Genomic DNA, 23,853 nt, shown 5'->3' with positions numbered 1-23,853 from the left:
GGATACAACAAAAGGGAAGCTCTTATGTATGACTCTGTCTAAGGCCTGTGTTATCTAAGGGCTTGGTTGGGTGCCTTAAGAAACTGCAAATAAGCCAGTGCGTCACAGTTGGGCAGTAAAAGGAATAATGAAAGCAACAGCTGGGACCAGGACGATACTCCCAGAGGACAGGTTGGTGTTCAGAGGGATACTCCCAGAGGACAGGTTGGTGTTCAGAGGGATACTCCCGGAGGACAGGTTGGTGTTCAGAGGGATACTCCCAGAGGACAGGTTGGTGTTTAGAGGGATACTCCCAGAGGACAGGTTGGTGTTCAGAGGGATACTCCCAGAGGACAGGTTGGTGTTCAGAGGGATACTCCCAGAGGACAGGTTGGTGTTCAGAGGGATACTCCCAGAGGACAGGTTGGTGTTCAGAGGGATACTCCCAGAGGACAGGTTGGTGTTCAGAGGGATACTCCCAGAGGACAGGTTGGTGTTCAGAGGGATACTCCCAGAGGACAGGTTGGTGTTTAGAGGGATACTCCCAGAGGACAGGTTGGTGTTTAGAGGGATACTCCCAGAGGACAGGTTGGTGTTCAGAGGGATACTCCCAGAGGACAGGTTGGTGTTCAGAGGGATACTCCCAGAGGACAGGTTGGTGTTTAGAGGGATACTCCCAGAGGACAGGTTGGTGTTCAGAGGGATACTCCCAGAGGACAGGTTGGTGTTCAGAGGGATACTCCCAGAGGACAGGTTGGTGTTCAGAGGGATACTCCCAGAGGACAGGTTGGTGTTCAGAGGGATACTCCCAGAGGACAGGTTGGTGTTCAGAGGGATACTCCCAGAGGACAGGTTGGTGTTCAGAGGGATACTCCCAGAGGACAGGTTGGTGTTCAGAGGGATACTCCCAGAGGACAGGTTGGTGTTCAGAGGGATACTCCCAGAGGACAGGTTGGTGTTTAGAGGGATACTCCCAGAGGACAGGTTGGTGTTCAGGGGGATACTCCCAGAGGACAGGTTGGTGTTTAGAGGGATACTCCCAGAGGACAGGTTGGTGTTCAGGGGGATACTCCCAGAGGACAGGTTGGTGTTTAGAGGGATACTCCCAGAGGACAGGTTGGTGTTTAGAGGGATACACCCAGAGGACAGGTTGGTATTCAGAGGGATACTCCCAGCGGACAGGTTGGTGTTCAAAAGGTTACTCCCAAAGGACAGGGTCGTGTGACGCAAGATACTCCCAGAGGACAGGGTGTTCATCCACAAAATTATTAATTCATTTAAGGTTTACACAAATATGTCCATTCAATAAAGTATTACGTTAGCTTGTCAGTGGGCGTTCGAAGTGAGCACTGTTCTGCCTCGGAGCAACGAAACAGAGTTCTAATGAGCAGCGACCGCTTTTTGATCATTCCATTCAATCTAAATATGAGCAATTCTCAGAATAAAACGTCTAACTTTTGAACTGTACATGGTAGAGACATGGGTTTTGGACCATTTGTTTTTCTGACGTAATACTTTATTGAATGGACATATTTGTGTAAACCTTAAATGAATTAATAATTTTGTGGATGAACACCCTGTCCTCTGGGAGTATCTTGCGTCACACGACCCTGTCCTTTGGGAGTAACCTTTTGAACACCAACCTGTCCGCTGGGAGTATCCCTCTGAACACCAACCTGTCCTCTGGGAGTATCCCTCTAAACACCAACCTGTCCTCTGGGAGTATCCCCCTGAACACCAACCTGTCCTCTGGGAGTATTCCTCTAAACACCAACCTGTCTTAGGTCAGTTAGGATCACCACTTTATTTTAAGAATGTGAAATGTCAGAATAATAGTAGAGAGTGATTTATTTCAGCTTTTATTTCTTTCATCACATTCCCAGTGGGTCAGAAGTTTACATGCAGTCAAATTAGTATTTGGTAGCATTGCCTTTAAATTGTTTAACTTGGGTCAAATGTTTTGTGTATCCTTCCATAAGCTTTCCACAATAAGTTGGGGGAATTTTGGCCCATTCCTCCTGACAGAGCTGGTGTAACTGTGTCAGGTTCGTAGGCCTCCTTGCTCGCACACACTTTTTCAGTTCTGCCCACAAATTTTCTAACGAATTGAGGTCAGGGCTTTGTGATGGCCACTCCAATACTTTGACTTTGTTGTCCTTAAGCCATTTGGCCACAACTTTGGAAGTATGCTTGGGGTCATTGTCCATTTGGAAGACCCATTTGCGACCAAGCTTTAACGTCCTGACTGATGTCTTGTGATGTTGCTTCAATATATCCACATAATTTTCCTTCCTCATGATGCCATCTATTTTGTGAAGTGCACCAGTTCCTCCTGCAGCAAAGCACCCCCACAACATGATGCCTCCACCCCGTGCTTCACGGTTGGGATGGTGTTCTTCAGCTTGCAAGCTCCCCCTTTTTCCTCCAAACATAACGATGGTCATTATGGCCAAACAGTTCTATTTTTGTTTCATCAGACCAGAGGACATTCCTCCAAAAAGTACGATATTTGTCCCCATGTGCAGTTGCAAACCGTAGTCTGGCTTTTTTTATGGCGGTTTTGGAGCAGTGGCTTCTTCCTTGCTGAGCAGCCTTGAAATACATCCACAGGTACACCTCCAATTGACTCAAATGATGTCAATTAGCCTATCAGAAGCTTCTAAAGCCATTACATCATTTTCTGGAATTTTCCAAGCTGTTGTAAACTTCTGACCCACTGGAATTGTGATACAGTGAATTATAAATGAAATAATCTGTGAACAATTGTTGGAAAAATTACTTGTGTCATGCACGAAGTAGATGTCCTAACCGACTTGCCAAAACTATAGTTTGTTAACAAGAAATTTGTGGAGTGGTTGAAAAATTAGTTTTAATGACTCCAACCTAAGTGTATGTAAACTTCCGACTTCAACTGTACATTCTAAGTACAACTGTACATTCTATGATTTCAATGAGTCTTTCTCCATTCTGATTGTTTTATACTGTTCAATTCAAATTCAACCAAAACAAATTTCAGCACTTTTATCATTTCTGCATTTTCTGCAGTCAATTGCAGTGGTGGAAAGTAAAAGTAAAGATAAGTTAATAGAAAATGACTCAAGTAAAAGTGAGTCACCCAGTAAAATACTACTTGAGTAAAAGTCTAAAATTATTTGGTTTTAAATATACTTAAGTATCAAAAGTAAAAGTATAAATAATTTCAAATTCCTTATATGAAGCAAACCAGACGGCACCATTTTCTTGTTTTTTTTAATTTACAGATAGCCAGGGGCACGCCCCAACACTCAGACATAATTTACAAACAAAGCACTTGTGTTTAGTGAGTCGTCCAGATCTGAGGCAGTAGGACCAGGGATGTTCTCTTGATAAAAGTGTGAATTGGACCATTTTCCGGTCCTGCTCAGCAGTCAAAATGTTACGAGTACTTTTAGGTGTCAGGGAAGATGTATGGAGTGAAAAGTACAGTATTTTCTTTAGGAATGTAGTGAAGTAAAAGTAAAAGTTGTCAAAAAATTTAAAAAGTTGGAGTCATTAAAACTCATTTTTCAACCACTCCACAAATTTCTTGTTAACAAACTATAGCTTTGGCAAGTTGGTTAGGACATCTAATTAGGGCAACTTGCTAAGAAAAGACAAACTAGCTGTTTGCTGATGTAAGAAACACAAGCTAATAGTGTCATTATAGAACGCTAGTGGATTTATATTGAGAAGCAACATGAAACCAGCATTGTTGTCATCAACAGTGTTGTAAGTGCTGCTTTGACCAGCAGACTGAACACAAGTGTCTCGTGGTCGAGGAACATCAAACACGCTCCTTGAGTGACAGGGGGCGGGACTAGGTCTGTGTGGAAAGTGGCACTGAGAGAAAGAGCGGAGAGAGATGATTCAAGTAACAAAGTACTTGGTCTGAGAGTCTTTTAGGTGCCTTTTGGCAAACTCCAAGCCAGCTGTCATGTGCCCTTTACTGAAGAGTGGCTTACGTCTGGCCACTCTACCATAAAGGCCTGATTGGTGGAGTGCTGCAGAGATGGTTATCCTTCTGGAAGGTTCTCCCATCTCCACAGAGGGACTCTGGAGCTCTGTCAGAGTGACCATCGGGTTCTTGGTCACCTCCATGACTCATTTTTACACGCTTTGGTGCGACTCGGTCGGGGATCAAACTCTACAAAGTTCCAATCTCAGGCCGGACACTCAAAACCACAAGGCCACTGAGTTGGAATGGACTTTCTAGTCATGCTAATATCTATACTCACAGTGGTCTTGGAGGGGGGGCTGAGCTCCATCCAGTGCTGTGTCTCTTCAGGGCCCAGCTGTCTGAGGGAGAGGACACACTCTGCCACCGTCCTCTTCCTGGGGTGATGGGTCTGCAGACGGAATACCAGAGCACAGCAACGCAGCTGCTGCAGTCGCAACGTAAACACAAAGGTCTCCATGAAGACTGTGTCCTAGGAGGGAGGGAGGGAGGGAGGGAGGGAGGGAGGGAGGGAGGGAGGGAGGGAGGGAGGGAGGGAGGGAGGGAGGGAGGGAGCAGAGATAGAAGATTAGAATGGTACTCCACTCTGACTAGTACCTGGTAGATTAGGATGGTACTCCACTCTGACTAGTACCTGGTAGATTAGAATGGTACTCCACTCTGACTAGTATCTGGTAGATTAGAATGGTACTCCACTCTGACTAGTACCTGGTAGATTAGGACGGTACTCCACTCTGACTAGTATCTGGTAGATTAGGACAGTACTCCACTCTGACTAGTATCTGGTAGATTAGGATGGTACTCCACTCTGACTAGTATCTGGTAGATTAGGATGGTACTCCACTCTGACTAGTATCATTAGGATGGTACTCCACTGACTAGTATCTGGTAGATTAGGATGGTACTCCACTCTGACTAGTATCTAGTAGATTAGAATGGTACTCCACTCTGACTAGTATCTGGTAGTTTAGGATGGTACTCCACTCTGATTAGTACCTGGTAGATTTGGCCACTCTGACTAGTACCTGGTAGATTAGGACGGTACTCCACTGACTAGTACCTGGTAGATTAGGATGGTACTCCACTGACTAGTATCTGGTAGATTAGGACGGTACTCCACTGACTAGTACCTGGTAGATTAGGACGGTACTCCACTGACTAGTACCTGGTAGATTAGGATGGTACTCCACTCTGACTAGTATCTGGTAGATTAGGACGGTACTCCACTCTGACTAGTACCTGGTAGATTAGGATGGTACTCCACTCTGACTAGTATCTGGTAGATTAGGATGGTACTCCACTGACTAGTACCTGGTAGATTAGGACGGTACTCCACTGACTAGTACCTGGTAGATTAGGATGGTACTCCACTCTGACTAGTATCTGGTAGATTAGGACGGTACTCCACTCTGACTAGTACCTGGTAGATTAGGATGGTACTCCACTCTGACTAGTATCTGGTAGATTAGGATGGTACTCCACTCTGACTAGTACCTGGTAGATTAGGATGGTACTCCACTGACTAGTATCTGGTAGTATGTTATCAGAGAGGATCACATTGTTTCTTCACTTACTTACTCGTAGATCCTAGTGGAGCAAAAAACATCAACAGTATAAATGGGATGAATCCTGTTCTCACGTTATTTACTGACACTGAGTGTTCAGGCCTGCAACAGCTCAACAACAGAAACACTGCACTCGACAAGAGGCTAAACTATCAGTGAGACCTAAAAGCCAGTGACGCGGTCAAGGAATGTAAGAGCTCAGAGGAGATCTCTATCTATTTTCCTTGGTCACATCTGGGCCCGTATCCACAAAGCATCTTAGAGAATGAGTACTGATCTAGGATCTGTCCATATAGTCTGATTCAATATGATCTAGGATCTGTCCATATAGTCTTATTCATTATGATCTAGGATCTGTCCATATAGTCTGATTCAATATGATCTAGGATCTGTCCATATAGTCTGATTCAATATGATCTAAAAAGGCAAAACTGATTCTAGATCAGTACTCCTACTCAGAGACGCTTTGTGGATACAGGACCAGGTTAGCCAATGTAATGCCCAGGGGAGAGGAGAGAGATATATATATATCCCAGAGAGAATAACTTTTACTTTCTCCCAGACAGACATTTCCTCTCTATTAAACATAAACACATTCATTGGGAACTACCAGCGCCATTGCAGATCCTAGAGGATTGAACCAGTGACCAGCGAGACAGTAAATCAGTTATATCACGTGAATGGTTAGTAGTTCGCTGAAAATCACTACGATTACGTTTATTTTCCACTTGGATGACACATTTTCTGTACTGCTAACATTTACTTCCAGTCATTTTTGCTCAGGAGCTGTGCCAATTAATCTGTTTATATTCGAACGAATTATTAGGTTGTCTTAAGCTGTTTTGTTTCGACCTAGAGATAGGTGATGAAATGCTCGACAATCCTGATCCCAGATCTGTTTGTCCACGACAACCACCTATAGGAGTTGACTATAGGCCTTACAACTCAAACAGGTATGGGACCAGGCTAACGCTAGTCTATCTTAGATGTGATTGGATTGGAGACCTAGCATTGTACAGTAAATGGGTTTAGACTGGTGCCAGAACCGTTTGTGTTGTCTTTCCTACATCACTGACCATATGAGTTAGCAAGACAACACAAACAGATCTGCTACCAGGCTAACATGTTTTTTTTTTGGATGCGTTAAATAACTCACCGGAGAACCTTCCTTGACGGAGCTCTTGAACTGTACCGGTTTGCTCATAGTGATGATGCCTTTAAAGCTAATCTTCTGCTGCTCACTGCTGTTCTGAGCGAGGGACACATCCTTACACTGAGAGAAGGAGAGAAAGAAGAATTAGAGGTCCGGCTACAGAGTTAGAGGTCCGGCAACAGGGTTAGAGGTCCGGGTACAGAGTTAGCGGTCCGGCTACAGAGTTAGAGGTCCGGCTACAGAGTTAGAGGTCTGGCTACAGAGTTAGAGGTCTGGCTACAGAGTTGGAGGGCTGGCTACAGAGTTAGAGGTCTGGCTACAGAGTTAGAGGTCTGGCTACACAGTTAGATGTCTGGCTACAGAGTTAGATGTCTGGCTACAGAGTTGGAGGGCTGGCTACAGAGTTGGAGGGCTGGCTACAGAGTTGGAGGTCTGGCTACAGAGTTAGCGGTCCGGTTACAGAGTTAGAGGTCCGGCTACAGAGTTAGCGGTCCGGTTACAGAGTTAGAGGTCCGGCTACAGAGTTAGCGGTCCGGCTACAGAGTTAGAGGTCCGGTTACAGAGTTAGAGGTCCGGCTACAGAGTTAGAGGTCCGGCTACAGAGTTAGAGGTCCGGCTACAGAGTTAGAGGTCCGGCTACAGAGTTAGAGGTCCGGCTACAGAGTTAGAGGTCCGGCTACAGAGTTAGCAGCCCGGCTACAGAGTTAGAGGTCTGGCTTACAGTAGGTATCATAGTGCATTTATTATACAGAGACTTCTAACCAAGTGTCTCAGGACTTCTCTTGTTTTTGGTTGAAAGTAATTTACTTGTTAGTGTATCTACGTTGTGATTTTATGTTGTGATATGATCAGAAGAGTATGACCTTTTAATTTTTGATTGGAAAGGAAGTGGTTGTTAATCTACTTTACTGTTGAAAAATAAACTCAAAGCAGTGATTATTTCTCCTCAGTAAAAAACTTCTCAGAAGTTAACAGAGCAGTGACTCGCGAGAGAGAGGAGAAATTGAGATGGAGTTTCTGGGTCCTGGTTTCTGGTCCGACAGTCTGAGACAGAGGCTCCTTTCAGTCACCTAGCAGGCAGGTACAATAGGCCCTTCAGTCCCCTGGGTAGCCCCCTTCCTCCCGCGGCCTATAACCGTACCTGTACCAACGTGATCCACACCTGCTCCAGGGCCTCCTGGTAACTCAGCCGGACACACACCTTCCCCAAGTCTCTCTCGTCTCCAGACAATGTGATGGACTCTACAAAGACAGACACAACAGAGACATGTCGGATCAATGGAAAACACCAACAGAGACATGTCAGATCAATGGAAAACACCAACAGAGACATGTCGGATCAATGGAAAACACCAACAGAGACATGTCAGATCAATGGAAAACACCAACAGAGACATGTCAGATCAATGGAAAACACCAACAGAGACATGTCGGATCAATGGAAAACACCAAAAGAGAGACATGTCGGATCAATGGAAAACACCAACAGAGACATGTCGGATCAATGGAAAACACCAACAGAGACATGTCGGATCAATGGAAAACATCAACAGAGACATGTCAGATCAATGGAAAACACCAACAGAGACATGTCAGATCAATGGAAAACACCAACAGAGACATGTCGGATCAATGGAAAACACCAACAGAGACATGTCAGATCAATGGAAAACACCAACAGAGACATGTCAGATCAATGGAAAACACCAACAGAGACATGTCAGATCAATGGAAAACACCAACAGAGACATGTCGGATCAATGGAAAACACCAACAGAGACATGTCGGATCAATGGAAAACATCAACAGAGACATGTCAGATCAATGGAAAACACCAACAGAGACATGTCAGATCAATGGAAAACACCAACAGAGACATGTCGGATCAATGGAAAACACCAACAGAGACATGTCAGATCAATGGAAAACACCAACAGAGACATGTCAGATCAATGGAAAACACCAACAGAGACATGTCAGATCAATGGAAAACACCAACAGAGACATGTCGGATCAATGGAAAACACCAACAGAGACATGTCGGATCAATGGAAAACACCAACAGAGACATGTCGGATCAATGGAAAACACCAACAGAGACATGTCGGATCAATGGAAAACACCAACAGAGACATGTCGGATCAATGGAAAACACCAACAGAGAGACATGTCGGATCAATGGAAAACACCAACAGAGACATGTCGGATCAATGGAAAACACCAACAGAGACATGTCGGATCAATGGAAAACATCAACAGAGACATGTCGGATCAATGGAAAACACCAACAGAGACATGTCAGATCAATGGAAAACACCAACAGAGACATGTCGGATCAATGGAAAACACCAACAGAGACATGTCGGATCAATGGAAAACACCAACAGAGACATGTCGGATCAATGGAAAACACCAACAGAGACATGTCGGATCAATGGAAAACACCAACAGAGACATGTCGGATCAATGGAAAACACCAACAGAGACATGTCAGATCAATGGAAAACACCAACAGAGACATGTCGGATCAATGGAAAACACCAACAGAGACATGTCGGATCAATGGAAAACACCAACAGAGACATGTCGGATCAATGGAAAACACCAACAGAGACATGTCGGATCAATGGAAAACACCAACAGAGACATGTCGGATCAATGGAAAACACCAACAGAGACATGTCGGATCAATGGAAAACACCAACAGAGACATGTCGGATCAATGGAAAACACCAACAGAGACATGTCGGATCAATGGAAAACACCAACAGAGACATGTCGGATCAATGGAAAACACCAACAGAGACATGTCGGATCAATGGAAAACACCAACAGAGACATGTCGGATCAATGGAAAACACCAACAGAGACATGTCGGATCAATGGAAAACACCAACAGAGACATGTCGGATCAATGGAAAACACCAACAGAGACATGTCGGATCAATGGAAAACACCAACAGAGACATGTCGGATCAATGGAAAACACCAACAGAGACATGTCGGATCAATGGAAAACACCAACAGAGACATGTCGGATCAATGGAAAACACCAACAGAGACATGTCGGATCAATGGAAAACACCAACAGAGACATGTCGGATCAATGGAAAACACCAACAGAGACATGTCGGATCAATGGAAAACACCAACAGAGACATGTCGGATCAATGGAAAACACCAACAGAGACATGTCGGATCAATGGAAAACACCAACAGAGACATGTCGGATCAATGGAAAACACCAACAGAGACATGTCGGATCAATGGAAAACACCAACAGAGACATGTCGGATCAATGGAAAACACCAACAGAGACATGTCGGATCAATGGAAAACACCAACAGAGACATGTCGGATCAATGGAAAACACCAACAGAGACATGTCGGATCAATGGAAAACACCAACAGAGACATGTCGGATCAATGGAAAACACCAACAGAGACATGTCGGATCAATGGAAAACACCAACAGAGACATGTCGGATCAATGGAAAACACCAACAGAGACATGTCGGATCAATGGAAAACACCAACAGAGACATGTCGGATCAATGGAAAACACCAACAGAGACATGTCGGATCAATGGAAAACACCAACAGAGACATGTCGGATCAATGGAAAACACCAACAGAGACATGTCGGATCAATGGAAAACACCAACAGAGACATGTCGGATCAATGGAAAACACCAACAGAGACATGTCGGATCAATGGAAAACACCAACAGAGACATGTCAGATCAATGGAAAACACCAACAGAGACATGTCGGATCAATGGAAAACACCAACAGAGACATGTCGGATCAATGGAAAACACCAACAGAGACATGTCAGATCAATGGAAAACAAGCTATTGAACATGACTTTTCATTTGGATATCCATCTGCATTTGTGTGTTGTGAAATTCTTGATGTACATTGTGTGTGTGTGTGTGTGTGTGTGTGTGTGTGTGTGTGTGTGTGTGTGTGTGTGTGTGTGTGTGTGTTCTATTTTCCTCCTAAATAAAAAAATTAATACATTCTGACAAAGTCTGTTAGGAAGTGAATTGTTGTCTTTGTTCTGTAGTCAGGGTTTAGTGTTTCCTTTATATTGGTTACCAAGGCTACGACAGGGGTGTGTGTGTGTGTGTGTAATGGTTACCAAGGCTACGGCTGTTCTCCAGGGAGTCCCTCTGGGAGGACGACGCACTGCTGCTCTGGACACTGGACACACTGTCGTAACGCTACAATGGGACAAACACACACACACACACACACGTTAGGCACTGGACACACTGTCATAATAAACACAGAGACAACCTAGCGTGACATCAAGACATGAAATCAGCAGGACATGAACAGGATGCTCAAACAGACTGTGTATTATTATCTCTGCATGAATACATTACACAGCAACAGCTCAGTAGCTGGACTTCCCTGATATTACATTACACAGCAACAGATAGACTTCCCTGATATTACACTACACAGCAACAGCTAACAGATAGACTTCCCTGATATTACATTACACAGCAACAGCTAACAGATAGACTTCCCTGATATTACATTACACAGCAACAGCTAACAGATAGACTTCCCTGATATTACACTACACAGCAACAGCTAACAGACAGACTTCCCTGATATTACACTACACAGCAACAGCTCAGTAGCTGGACTTCCCTGATATTACATTACACAGCAACAGATAGACTTCCCTGATATTACACTACACAGCAACAGATAGACTTCCCTGATATTACACTACACAGCAACAGCTCAGTAGCTGGACTTCCCTGATATTACATTACACAGCAACAGATAGACTTCCCTGATATTACACTACACAGCAACAGCTAACAGATAGACTTCCCTGATATTACACTACACAGCAACAGCTAACAGATAGACTTCCCTGATATTACACTACACAGCAACAGCTAACAGACAGACTTCCCTGATATTACATTACACAGCAACAGCTAACAGATAGACTTCGCTGATATTACATTACACAGCAACAGCTAACAGATAGACTTCCCTGATATTACACTACACAGCAACAGCTAACAGATAGACTTCCCTGATATTACATTACACAGCAACAGCTAACAGATAGACTTCCCTGATATTACACTACACAGCAACAGCTAACAGATAGACTTCCCTGATATTACACTACACAGCAACAGCTAACAGATAGACTTCCCTGATATTACACTACACAGCAACAGCTAACAGATAGACTTCCCTGATATTACACTACACAGCAACAGCTAACAGATAGACTTCCCTGATATTACACTACACAGCAACAGCTAACAGATAGACTTCCCTGATATTACACTACACAGCAACAGCTAACAGATAGACTTCCCTGATATTACACTACACAGCAACAGCTAACAGATAGACTTCCCTGATATTACACTACACAGCAACAGCTAACAGATAGACTTCCCTGATATTACACTACACAGCAACAGCTAACAGATAGACTTCCCTGATATTACACTACACAGCAACAGCTAACAGATAGACTTCCCTGATATTACATTACACAGCAACAGCTAACAGATAGACTTCCCTGATATTACATTACACAGCTAACAGATAGACTTCCCTGATATTACACTACACAGCTAACAGATAGACTTCCCTGATATTACACTACACAGCAACAGCTAACAGATAGACTTCCCCGATATTACACTACACAGCAACAGCTAACAGATAGACTTCCCTGATATTACACTACACAGCAACAGCTAACAGATAGACTTCCCTGATATTACACTACACAGCAACAGCTAACAGACAGACTTCCCTGATATTACATTACACAGCAACAGCTAACAGATAGACTTCCCTGATATTACATTACACAGCCACAGCTAACAGATAGACTTCCCTGATATTACATTACACAGCAACAGCTAACAGATAGACTTCCCTGATATTACACTACACAGCAACAGCTAACAGACAGACTTCCCTGATATTACATTACACAGCAACAGCTAACAGATAGACTTCCCTGATATTACACTACACAGCAACAGCTAACAGATAGACTTCCCTGATATTACATTACACAGCAACAGCTAACAGATAGACTTCCCTGATATTACATTACACAGCAACAGCTAACAGATAGACTTCCCTGATATTACACTACACAGCAACAGCTAACAGACAGACTTCCCTGATATTACATTACACAGCAACAGCTAACAGATAGACTTCCCTGATATTACACTACACAGCAACAGCTAACAGATAGACTTCCCTGATATTACATTACACAGCAACAGCTAACAGATAGACTTCCCTGATATTACACTACACAGCAACAGCTAACAGATAGACTTCCCTGATATTACATTACACAGCAACAGCTAACAGATAGACTTCCCTGATATTACATTACACAGCAACAGCTAACAGATAGACTTCCCTGATATTACATTACACAGCAACAGCTAACAGATAGACTTCCCTGATATTACACTACACAGCAACAGCTAACAGACAGACTTCCCTGATATTACACTACACAGCAACAGCTAACAGATAGACTTCCCTGATATTACATTACACAGCAACAGCTAACAGATAGACTTCCCTGATATTACATTACACAGCAACAGCTAACAGATAGACTTCCCTGATATTACACTACACAGCAACAGCTAACAGACAGACTTCCCTGATATTACATTACACAGCAACAGCTAACAGATAGACTTCCCTGATATTACACTACACAGCAACAGCTAACAGATAGACTTCCCTGATATTACATTACACAGCAACAGCTAACAGATAGACTTCCCTGATATTACATTACACAGCAACAGCTAACAGATAGACTTCCCTGATATTACATTACACAGCAACAGCTAACAGATAGACTTCCCTGATATTACACTACACAGCAACAGCTAACAGATAGACTTCCCTGATATTACACTACACAGCAACAGCTAACAGATAGACTTCCCTGATATTACATTACACAGCAACAGCTAACAGATAGACTTCCCTGATATTACATTACACAGCTAACAGATAGACTTCCCTGATATTACACTACACAGCTAACAGATAGACTTCCCTGATATTACATTACACAGCAACAGCTAACAGATAGACTTCCCTGATATTACATTACACAGCAACAGCTAACAGATAGACTTCCCTGATATTACATTACACAGCAACAGCTAACAGATAGACTTCCCTGATATTACATTACACAGCAACAGCTAACAGATAGACTTCCCTGATATTACACTACACAGCAACAGCTAACAGATAGACTTCCCTGATATTACACTACACAGCAACAGCTAACAGATAGACTTCCCTGATATTACACTACACAGCAACAGCTAACAGATAGACTTCCCTGATATTACATTACACAGCTAACAGATAGACTTCCCTGATATTACACTACACAGCAACAGCTAACAGATAGACTTCCCTGATATTACACTACACAGCAACAGCTAACAGACAGACTTCCCTGATATTACATTACACAGCAACAGCTAACAGATAGACTTCCCTGATATTACATTACACAGCAACAGCTAACAGATAGACTTCCCTGATATTACATTACACAGCAACAGCTAACAGATAGACTTCCCTGATATTACATTACACAGCTAACAGATAGACTTCCCTGATATTACACTACACAGCTAACAGATAGACTTCCCTGATATTACATTACACAGCAACAGCTAACAGATAGACTTCCCTGATATTACATTACACAGCAACAGCTAACAGATAGACTTCCCTGATATTACATTACACAGCAACAGCTAACAGATAGACTTCCCTGATATTACACTACACAGCAACAGCTAACAGATAGACTTCCCTGATATTACACTACACAGCAACAGCTAACAGATAGACTTCCCTGATATTACACTACACAGCAACAGCTAACAGACAGACTTCCCTGATATTACATTACACAGCAACAGCTAACAGATAGACTTCCCTGATATTACACTACACAGCAACAGCTAACAGATAGACTTCCCTGATATTACATTACACAGCAACAGCTAACAGATAGACTTCCCTGATATTACACTACACAGCAACAGCTAACAGATAGACTTCCCTGATATTACACTACACAGCAACAGCTAACAGATAGACTTCCCTGATATTACACTACACAGCAACAGCTAACAGATAGACTTCCCTGATATTACATTACACAGCAACAGCTAACAGATAGACTTCCCTGATATTACATTACACAGCTAACAGATAGACTTCCCTGATATTACACTACACAGCTAACAGATAGACTTCCCTGATATTACATTACACAGCAACAGCTAACAGATAGACTTCCCTGATATTACATTACACAGCAACAGCTAACAGATAGACTTCCCTGATATTACATTACACAGCAACAGCTAACAGATAGACTTCCCTGATATTACATTACACAGCAACAGCTAACAGATAGACTTCCCTGATATTACATTACACAGCAACAGCTAACAGATAGACTTCCCTGATATTACACTACACAGCAACAGCTAACAGATAGACTTCCCTGATATTACACTACACAGCAACAGCTAACAGATAGACTTCCCTGATATTACACTACACAGCAACAGCTAACAGATAGACTTCCCTGATATTACACTACACAGCAACAGCTAACAGATAGACTTCCCTGATATTACACTACACAGCAACAGCTAACAGATAGACTTCCCTGATATTACACTACACAGCAACAGCTCAGTAGTTGGACTTCCCCGATAAGGCATGAGAGCAACTAACAATACAGCACATTAAGCATCAAATCACAAAGTTCTGGCCCAGGTCCAACCAGTTACAGGATGTGTTCCAAATGACCCCCTATGTGGGCCCACAGGTCACTACGTAGGGAATAGGGAGCAGTTTAGGATGCAACCCTAATATCAGTACACTGTGAAACACTGTGAAACACGTACTGAAACTGAAGTTTCTCACGTTATTTATCACGAGGTTCTGTACGATAGATTGTAATGTTTATCGTGGTTTAATGGGCGAGACATGAGACCATAACAAATTCACTGTCAATATACACCTGGTAACCAACGGATTGTTGATGACTGGTGGCGATTACGATACAATACAATACCCCTGTATATTACTAATACAGCCAAGAGGACCCCACCCAGACCAGCCCTAACCAAACCCTACATATTATTGTGATTGATTACCACTTCATTCAACACAATCAACAGAGCTTTGCGGCGTCTTTTTTTTTAGAGGCTGAGAGGTGAGTGACGGTCGATGAAAACCGTGAAGGTGGCCCCGGTGACGCACAACAACTTTACAGTGGAGGACAGAAAAAGGGTATGGCAGCTCATTGGTGGATTTAGGCTTGGCAGCTCATTGGTGGATTTAGGCTTGGCAGCTCATAGGTGGATTTAGGCTTGGCTTACGCATCATACTGAATGTGTCAGAGGTATACAATACAGGTGTTTGGTTATTACATCAACATCCTCACTCACCTGTATGTTGCTGGGAGGGTTGGAGTTGGACAAGTCAAACATGGATTTGCTCAGATTCCCAGTCTTTATATTCCCACCTGAAAGCCAAGCAAACCTTATTAAGCAAAGATACTTTTATCCCAATGTGAAAGCTAAGCAAACAGTTACTAAGACACAGGAAAATCTCAGTATTTGCAATATGAGGATGGGAGTGATAAATGGGAGACTTTTTTCTTTCTAATTTTACAGTACACACCTGATCCAGAGGTCCTGGTCTCTCCTCACATATAAACCAATACGAGGAGAGATTTTTCTTATCCGTGATATTACAGTACACTAGGGGTTAGGGGTGATATTACAGTACACTAGGGGTCAGGGGTGATATTACAGTACACTAGGGGTCAGGGGTGAAATACAGTACACTAGGGGTTAGGGGTGAAATACAGTACACTAGGGGTTAGGGGTGATATTACAGTACACTAGGGGTCAGGGGTGATATTACAGTACACTAGGGGTCAGGGGTGACATTACAGTACACTAGGGGTTAGGGGTGAAATACAGTACTCTAGGGGTCAGGGGTGATATTACAGTACACTAGGGGTCAGGGGTGACATTACAGTACACTAGGGGTCAGGGGTGATATTACAGTACACTAGGGGTCAGGGGTGACATTACAGTACACTAGGGGTCAGGGGTGATATTACAGTACACTAGGTGTCAGGGGTGACATTACAGTACACTAGGGGTCAGGGGTGACATTACAGTACACTAGGGGTTAGGGGTCAGGGTGATATTACAGTACAGGGTTAGGGGTCAGGGTGATATTACAGTACAGGGTTAGGGGTCAGGGTGATATTACAGTACAGGGTTAGGGGTCAGGGTGATATTACAGTACAGGGTTAGGGTGATATTACAGTACAGGGTCAGGGTGATATTACAGTACAGGGTTAGGGGTCAGGGTGATATTACAGTACAGGGTTAGGGTGATATTACAGTACAGGGTCAGGGTGATATTACAGTACAGGGTTAGGGTGATATTACAGTACAGGGTCAGGGTGATATTACAGTACAGGGTTAGGGGTCAGGGTGATATTACAGTACAGGGTTAGGGGTCAGGGTGATATTACAGTACAGGGTTAGGGGTCAGGGTGATATTACAGTACAGGGTTAGGGGTCAGGGGTTAGGGTGGTATTACAGTACAGGGTTAGGGTGATATTACAGTACAGGGTCAGGGTGATATTACAGGTCAGGGTTAGGGGTCAGGGGTTAGGGTGATATTACAGTACAGGGTCAGGGTGATATTACAGTACAGGGTTAGGGTGATATTACAGTACAGGGTTAGGGTGATATTACAGTACAGGGTTAGGGTGATATTACAGTACAGGGTTAGGGTGATATTACAGTACAGGGTTAGGGTGATATTACAGTACAGGGTTAGGGTGGTATTACAGTACAGGGTTAGGGTGATATTACAGTACAGGGTTAGGGTGATATTACAGTACAGGGGTCAGGGTGATATTACAGTACAGGGTCAGGGTGATATTACAGTACAGGGTTAGGGTGGTATTACAGTACAGGGTTAGGGTGATATTACAGTACAGGGTCAGGGTGATATTACAGTACAGGGTCAGGGTGATATTACAGTACAGGGTCAGGGTGATATTACAGTACAGGGTTAGGGTGGTATTACAGTACAGGGTTAGGGTGATATTACAGTACAGGGTCAGGGTGATATTACAGTACAGGGTCAGGGTGATATTACAGTACAGGGTTAGGGTGGTATTACAGTACAGGGTTAGGGTGATATTACAGTACAGGGTCAGGGGTGACATTACAGTACACTAGGGGTTAGGGGTCAGGGTGATATTACAGTACAGGGTTAGGGGTCAGGGTGATATTACAGTACAGGGTTAGGGATCAGGGTGATATTACAGTACAGGGTTAGGGGTCAGGGTGATATTACAGTACAGGGTTAGGGTGATATTACAGTACAGGGTCAGGGTGATATTACAGTACAGGGTTAGGGGTCAGGGTGATATTACAGTACAGGGTTAGGGTGATATTACAGTACAGGGTCAGGGTGATATTACAGTACATGGTTAGGGTGATATTACAGTACAGGGTCAGGGTGATATTACAGTACAGGGTTAGGGGTCAGGGTGATATTACAGTACAGGGTTAGGGGTCAGGGTGATATTACAGTACAGGGTTAGGGGTCAGGGTGATATTACAGTACAGGGTTAGGGGTCAGGGGTTAGGGTGGTATTACAGTACAGGGTTAGGGTGATATTACAGTACAGGGTCAGGGTGATATTACAGGTCAGGGTTAGGGGTCAGGGGTTAGGGTGATATTACAGTACAGGGTCAGGGTGATATTACAGTACAGGGTTAGGGTGATATTACAGTACAGGGTTAGGGTGATATTACAGTACAGGGTTAGGGTGATATTACAGTACAGGGGTCAGGGTGATATTACAGTACAGGGTCAGGGTGATATTACAGTACAGGGTTAGGGTGGTATTACAGTACAGGGTTAGGGTGATATTACAGTACAGGGTCAGGGTGATATTACAGTACAGGGTCAGGGTGATATTACAGTACAGGGTCAGGGTGATATTACAGTACAGGGTTAGGGTGGTATTACAGTACAGGGTTAGGGTGATATTACAGTACAGGGTCAGGGTGATATTACAGTACAGGGTCAGGGTGATATTACAGTACAGGGTCAGGGTGATATTACAGTACAGGGTTAGGGTGGTATTACAGTACAGGGTTAGGGTGATATTACAGTACAGGGTCAGGGTGATATTACAGTACAGGGTCAGGGTGATATTACAGTACAGGGTCAGGGTGATATTACAGTACAGGGTTAGGGTGGTATTACAGTACAGGGTTAGGGTGATATTACAGTACAGGGTCAGGGTGATATTACAGTACAGGGTCAGGGTGATATTACAGTACAGGGTTAGGGTGATATTACAGTACAGGGTTAGGGTGATATTACAGTACAGGGTCAGGGTGATATTACAGTACAGGGTTAGGGTGATATTACAGTACAGGGTCAGGGTGATATTACAGTACAGTGTTGGTCAGGGGTCAGGGGTCAGGGTGATATTACAGTACACACCTGATTCTGAGCCCCGGAGACTCTTTTTCAGATTGCTGTGTCGTGTTGTTCCGGGAGACATGTTGGGGGAGGAGTCGGGGTTATAGACTATGTGACTGGCCCCTGACAGCTCCGCCTTCCTCTCTGCATAGGTGCTCCTGGCTGAACCTGGGGCACATAGAGGTTAGAGGTCACAGGTCAGAGGTTACCTAACACATCCCCCTAAACCTGGGATACACAGAGATTAGAGGTCACAAATTACATAACACATCACCTAAACCTGGGTTACACACAGAGAGGTTATTGCCATAATCAATACAGTATGTACATTATGATATTAGCAATAAAACATTAATCAATATACATTTTCGCTCTGAGAAAAGCCCAGACAATGGTGGTTGTAAAAATGTCCAAATGTGTGACAGTAAAGAGACTGATTGATTGATTGATTGATACATACCGTGTAGCCCTGGTGTCTGGTAGCCGAGGTAACGTGATCCTCGTGGTTGGATGTAGGAAGGTTTGAACGTGGGGATGACAAATGGAACGTCTTTCCCACCCGGTGGGAGTTTAGAGAGGAGATAGTCCTCCGATACCCCTATACTCTTCCTGAGGTCACCTGAGATGGCTCTGGCAGGGTGCATCTTCATTGTAATCACTACAAAGTAGAATAAACCATTTTTATCCCCCCCCCCCCCCCCCCCAGAGGGGACTTCAGTGTACTAAGTAGTGGACATCCCATCACATCTGATATGATAAGGCTTTACAATACGGTACTACATTTTTAAAAAGGGGGGAAATAACACAACGGATAGATTATAAATCAATATATTTTCTTCAATAAGCATTTGATAGATGGGTGATATAATATAAACCCACGAGTAATCCAATAGCTTTAGGCTATATTTATTTATATGTATAAAATTAACAATTTACCTTGCTGTTCGATCTCAGCGTCTTTGCCTAGGAAGGTTTTGCAGCAGTTCTTGATGCATTCCATTGCCATGCCGTAATAGGGTCGTAATCAGAGTACGCAACAGAATAAACAGCAGCACTAAGCCAACTGTATACCGCTTGAAAGTTTCGGGGGGAATTTACATTCAAATAACTGACTACGATTATCTTTCTGACGACAGAATAGTTCAGGAAATCAATTGACAGGAGTCAGCTATATCTTCTGATACGAAGAGATACATATCTAGAATAAGATTTCTAGACATTTCAGAAATATTTTTTTTATCTCACAATAACCACATGAACCAAACTAAAACAATTTATAAAAAACCTGCTAAGCAGATATTCCCGATCCCAGGAAGACGCGCAACTTTCTTTCACAACTTCTCTACAGAACAGCTGGAATAGTGGGCATTCTCCCAGGCTGTCCTCCTTCTTAACTTCCACAGACACGTTTTAGGTCCTAGTGCCCGTCGGGTTTTAGGGGCTGGTTGGTTCTGTTGACCTGCTTCCCCTCTCTCCGGTAATGCCCTTCAACGAGACGTTCTCAGATTAACGAGCTTCCTTCTCCACAAACAAAGTTAATAATAAAACAAGTAGGAGACTCAATTGCTTCCTTAATAAAGATAAAGAATGTTATAGTCTATTCATGTATCTCCATGTTATAATCTATTAATGTGATCTCCTTATGTTATAATCTATTCATGTGATCTCCTTATGTTATAATATATTCATGTGATCTCCATATGAGCATGTATTACCCTGATCAGAAGTATTCTCATTTGACCTTCCAGTTTTGGCCACTATTGGCTTTTGTTGCTAATCCCCAAAATATGGAACATCATTACATAAGAAGAATAACTTTGACATGGCATTGTTATATAAGAAGAATAACTTTGACATGGCATTGTTATATAAGAAGAATAACTTTGACATGGCATTGTTATATAAGAAGAATAACTTTGACATGGCATTGTTATATAAGAAGAATAACTTTGACCAGGTGCAGCATTCAGATCCAGTACGTTGTATTTGACAGACCAGGTTCACTTACAGGTTGTAATTGGAGAGGACTTGACCAGGTTCACTTACAGGTTGTAATTGGAGAGGACTTGACCAGGTTGATACTGGAGAGGACTGACCAGGTTGATACTGGAGAGGACTTGACCAGGTTGTTATTGGAGAGGACTTGACCAGGTTGATACTGGAGAGGACTTGACCAGGTTGTTATTGGAGAGGACTGACCAGGTTGTTACTGGAGAGGACTTGACCAGGTTGTTATTGGAGAGGACTGACCAGGTTGTTACTGGAGAGGACTTGACCAGGTTCACTTACAGGTTGTTACTGGAGAGGACTTGACCAGGTTGTTATTGGAGAGGACTTGACCAGGTTGTTATTGGAGAGGACTGACCAGGTTGATACTGGAGAGGACTTGACCAGGTTCACTTACAGGTTGTTATTGGAGAGGACTGACCAGGTTGTTATTGGAGAGGACTGACCAGGTTGTTATTGGAGAGGACTTGACCAGGTTGTTATTGGAGAGGACTGACCAGGTTCACTTACAGGTTGTAATTGGAGAGGACTTGACCAGGTTCACTTACAGGTTGTTATTGGAGAGGACTTGACCAGGTTGTAATTGGAGAGGACTTAACCAGGTTCACTTACAGGTTGTTATTGGAGAGGACTTGACCAGGTTGTTATTGGAGAGGACTTGACCAGGTTGTTATTGGAGAGGACTTGACCAGGTTGTTATTGGAGAGGACTGACCAGGTTGTTATTGGAGAGGACTTGACCAGGTTCACTTACAGGTTGATATTGGAGAGGACTTGACCAGGTTCACTTACAGGTTGTTACTGGAGAGGACTTGACCAGGTTGTTATTGGAGAGGACTGACCAGGTTGTTATTGGAGAGGACTGACCAGGTTGTTATTGGAGAGGACTTGACCAGGTTCACTTACAGGTTGATATTGGAGAGGACTTGACCAGGTTGTTATTGGAGAGGACTGACCAGGTTGTTATTGGAGAGGACTGACCAGGTTGTTATTGGAGAGGACTTGACCAGGTTGTTATTGGAGAGGACTTGACCAGGTTGTTATTGGAGAGGACTGACCAGGTTGTTATTGGAGAGGACTGACCAGGTTCACTTACAGGTTGTTATTGGAGAGGACTGACCAGGTTGTTATTGGAGAGGACTGACCAGGTTGTTATTGGAGAGGACTTGACCAGGTTGTTATTGGAGAGGACTTGACCAGGTTCACTTACAGGTTGTAATTGGAGAGGACTTGACCAGGTTCACTTACAGGTTGTTATTGGAGAGGACTGACCAGGTTGTTATTGGAGAGGACTTGACCAGGTTGTTATTGGAGAGGACTGACCAGGTTGTTATTGGAGAGGACTTGACCAGGTTGTTATTGGAGAGGACTGACCAGGTTGATACTGGAGAGGACTTGACCAGGTTCACTTACAGGTTGTTATTGGAGAGGACTGACCAGGTTGTTATTGGAGAGGACTGACCAGGTTGTTATTGGAGAGGACTGACCAGGTTGTTATTGGAGAGGACTTGACCAGGTTGTTATTGGAGAGGACTGACCAGGTTGTTATTGGAGAGGACTTGACCAGGTTGTTATTGGAGAGGACTGACCAGGTTGATACTGGAGAGGACTTGACCAGGTTCACTTACAGGTTGTTATTGGAGAGGACTGACCAGGTTGTTATTGGAGAGGACTGACCAGGTTGTTATTGGAGAGGACTGACCAGGTTGTTATTGGAGAGGACTGACCAGGTTGTTATTGGAGAGGACTGACCAGGTTGTTATTGGAGAGGACTTGACCAGGTTGTTATTGGAGAGGACTGACCAGGTTGTTATTGGAGAGGACTGACCAGGTTGTTATTGGAGAGGACTGACCAGGTTGTTATTGGAGAGGACTGACCAGGTTGTTATTGGAGAGGACTTGACCAGGTTCACTTACAGGTTGTTATTGGAGAGGACTGACCAGGTTCACTTACAGGTTGTTATTGGAGAGGACTTGACCAGGTTCACTTACAAAGACTTTTCGAGAAGTAAAAAACCCACAAAACAGGACAGACCATCGTTTTGTTTTTTTATGGGGAAGTTTGGTCCATGGATAATGTATATAAGAGTGGCAAAATTAAACACATTTGACGTCATATATTACTTCAAGACAAATATTTCAGGGAAATGTATCTTGTAAAATCAGTAGTACATCTGATGGGCACCGTTGACAAATGATTGTGTCAAAATAAAAACACAAATTGAATGAGTAACTTGATTAGGACACTGTACGGTAATGTCCAGTCGTCAGCTAACGTAGCAGAAGTGAGCCCCCTGCATCAGTAGAAGATCTACAGTGACAGAAACAATGTGTACTCAGACCAGAGCAGTCATAGCCTGGTAGCAGTCATAGCCTGGTAGCAGTCATAGCCTGGTAGCAGTCATAGCCTGGTAGCAGTCTATTTGGGCTAACATTCCACTCCTTATGCCATGACAAGGAATGGGAATGTTAGCACAAACAGATCTGGGGCCAAGCTAGTTCAAGTCAGGCAGGAATCAAAACATTTCAAAAGGTTGAAAGTGTATTTCTTGATA

The 23,853-nt window shown here is 43.4% G+C and overlaps 1 protein-coding gene across 1 annotated transcript in view; it reads right to left on the bottom strand.

Moving 5' to 3' along the window:
- The window catches only part of LOC120023138 (tandem C2 domains nuclear protein), a 32,771-nt gene extending 12,110 nt beyond the window's left edge, over positions 1 to 20,661 (bottom strand). Inside the window, exons 1-8 of the mRNA XM_038967130.1 lie at positions 20,229 to 20,661; positions 19,753 to 19,950; positions 19,314 to 19,460; positions 16,207 to 16,283; positions 10,815 to 10,896; positions 7,812 to 7,912; positions 6,674 to 6,790; positions 4,233 to 4,424 (exon numbers count right to left, since the gene is read on the bottom strand). Coding sequence (XP_038823058.1) covers positions 4,233 to 4,424; positions 6,674 to 6,790; positions 7,812 to 7,912; positions 10,815 to 10,896; positions 16,207 to 16,283; positions 19,314 to 19,460; positions 19,753 to 19,950; positions 20,229 to 20,298 — 984 coding nt within the window. The 5' untranslated portion in view covers positions 20,299 to 20,661. The remainder of the gene's footprint in view (positions 1 to 4,232; positions 4,425 to 6,673; positions 6,791 to 7,811; positions 7,913 to 10,814; positions 10,897 to 16,206; positions 16,284 to 19,313; positions 19,461 to 19,752; positions 19,951 to 20,228) is intronic.
- Positions 20,662 to 23,853: the final 3,192 nt, after the last annotated feature.

Source organism: Salvelinus namaycush, chromosome 28 (assembly GCF_016432855.1).
Source record: "Salvelinus namaycush isolate Seneca chromosome 28, SaNama_1.0, whole genome shotgun sequence".
Lineage (NCBI taxonomy): Eukaryota > Metazoa > Chordata > Actinopteri > Salmoniformes > Salmonidae > Salvelinus > Salvelinus namaycush.
The sequence above is the reverse complement of the archived record's forward strand: the minus strand, read 5'-3'. Positions and strand labels throughout refer to the sequence as shown.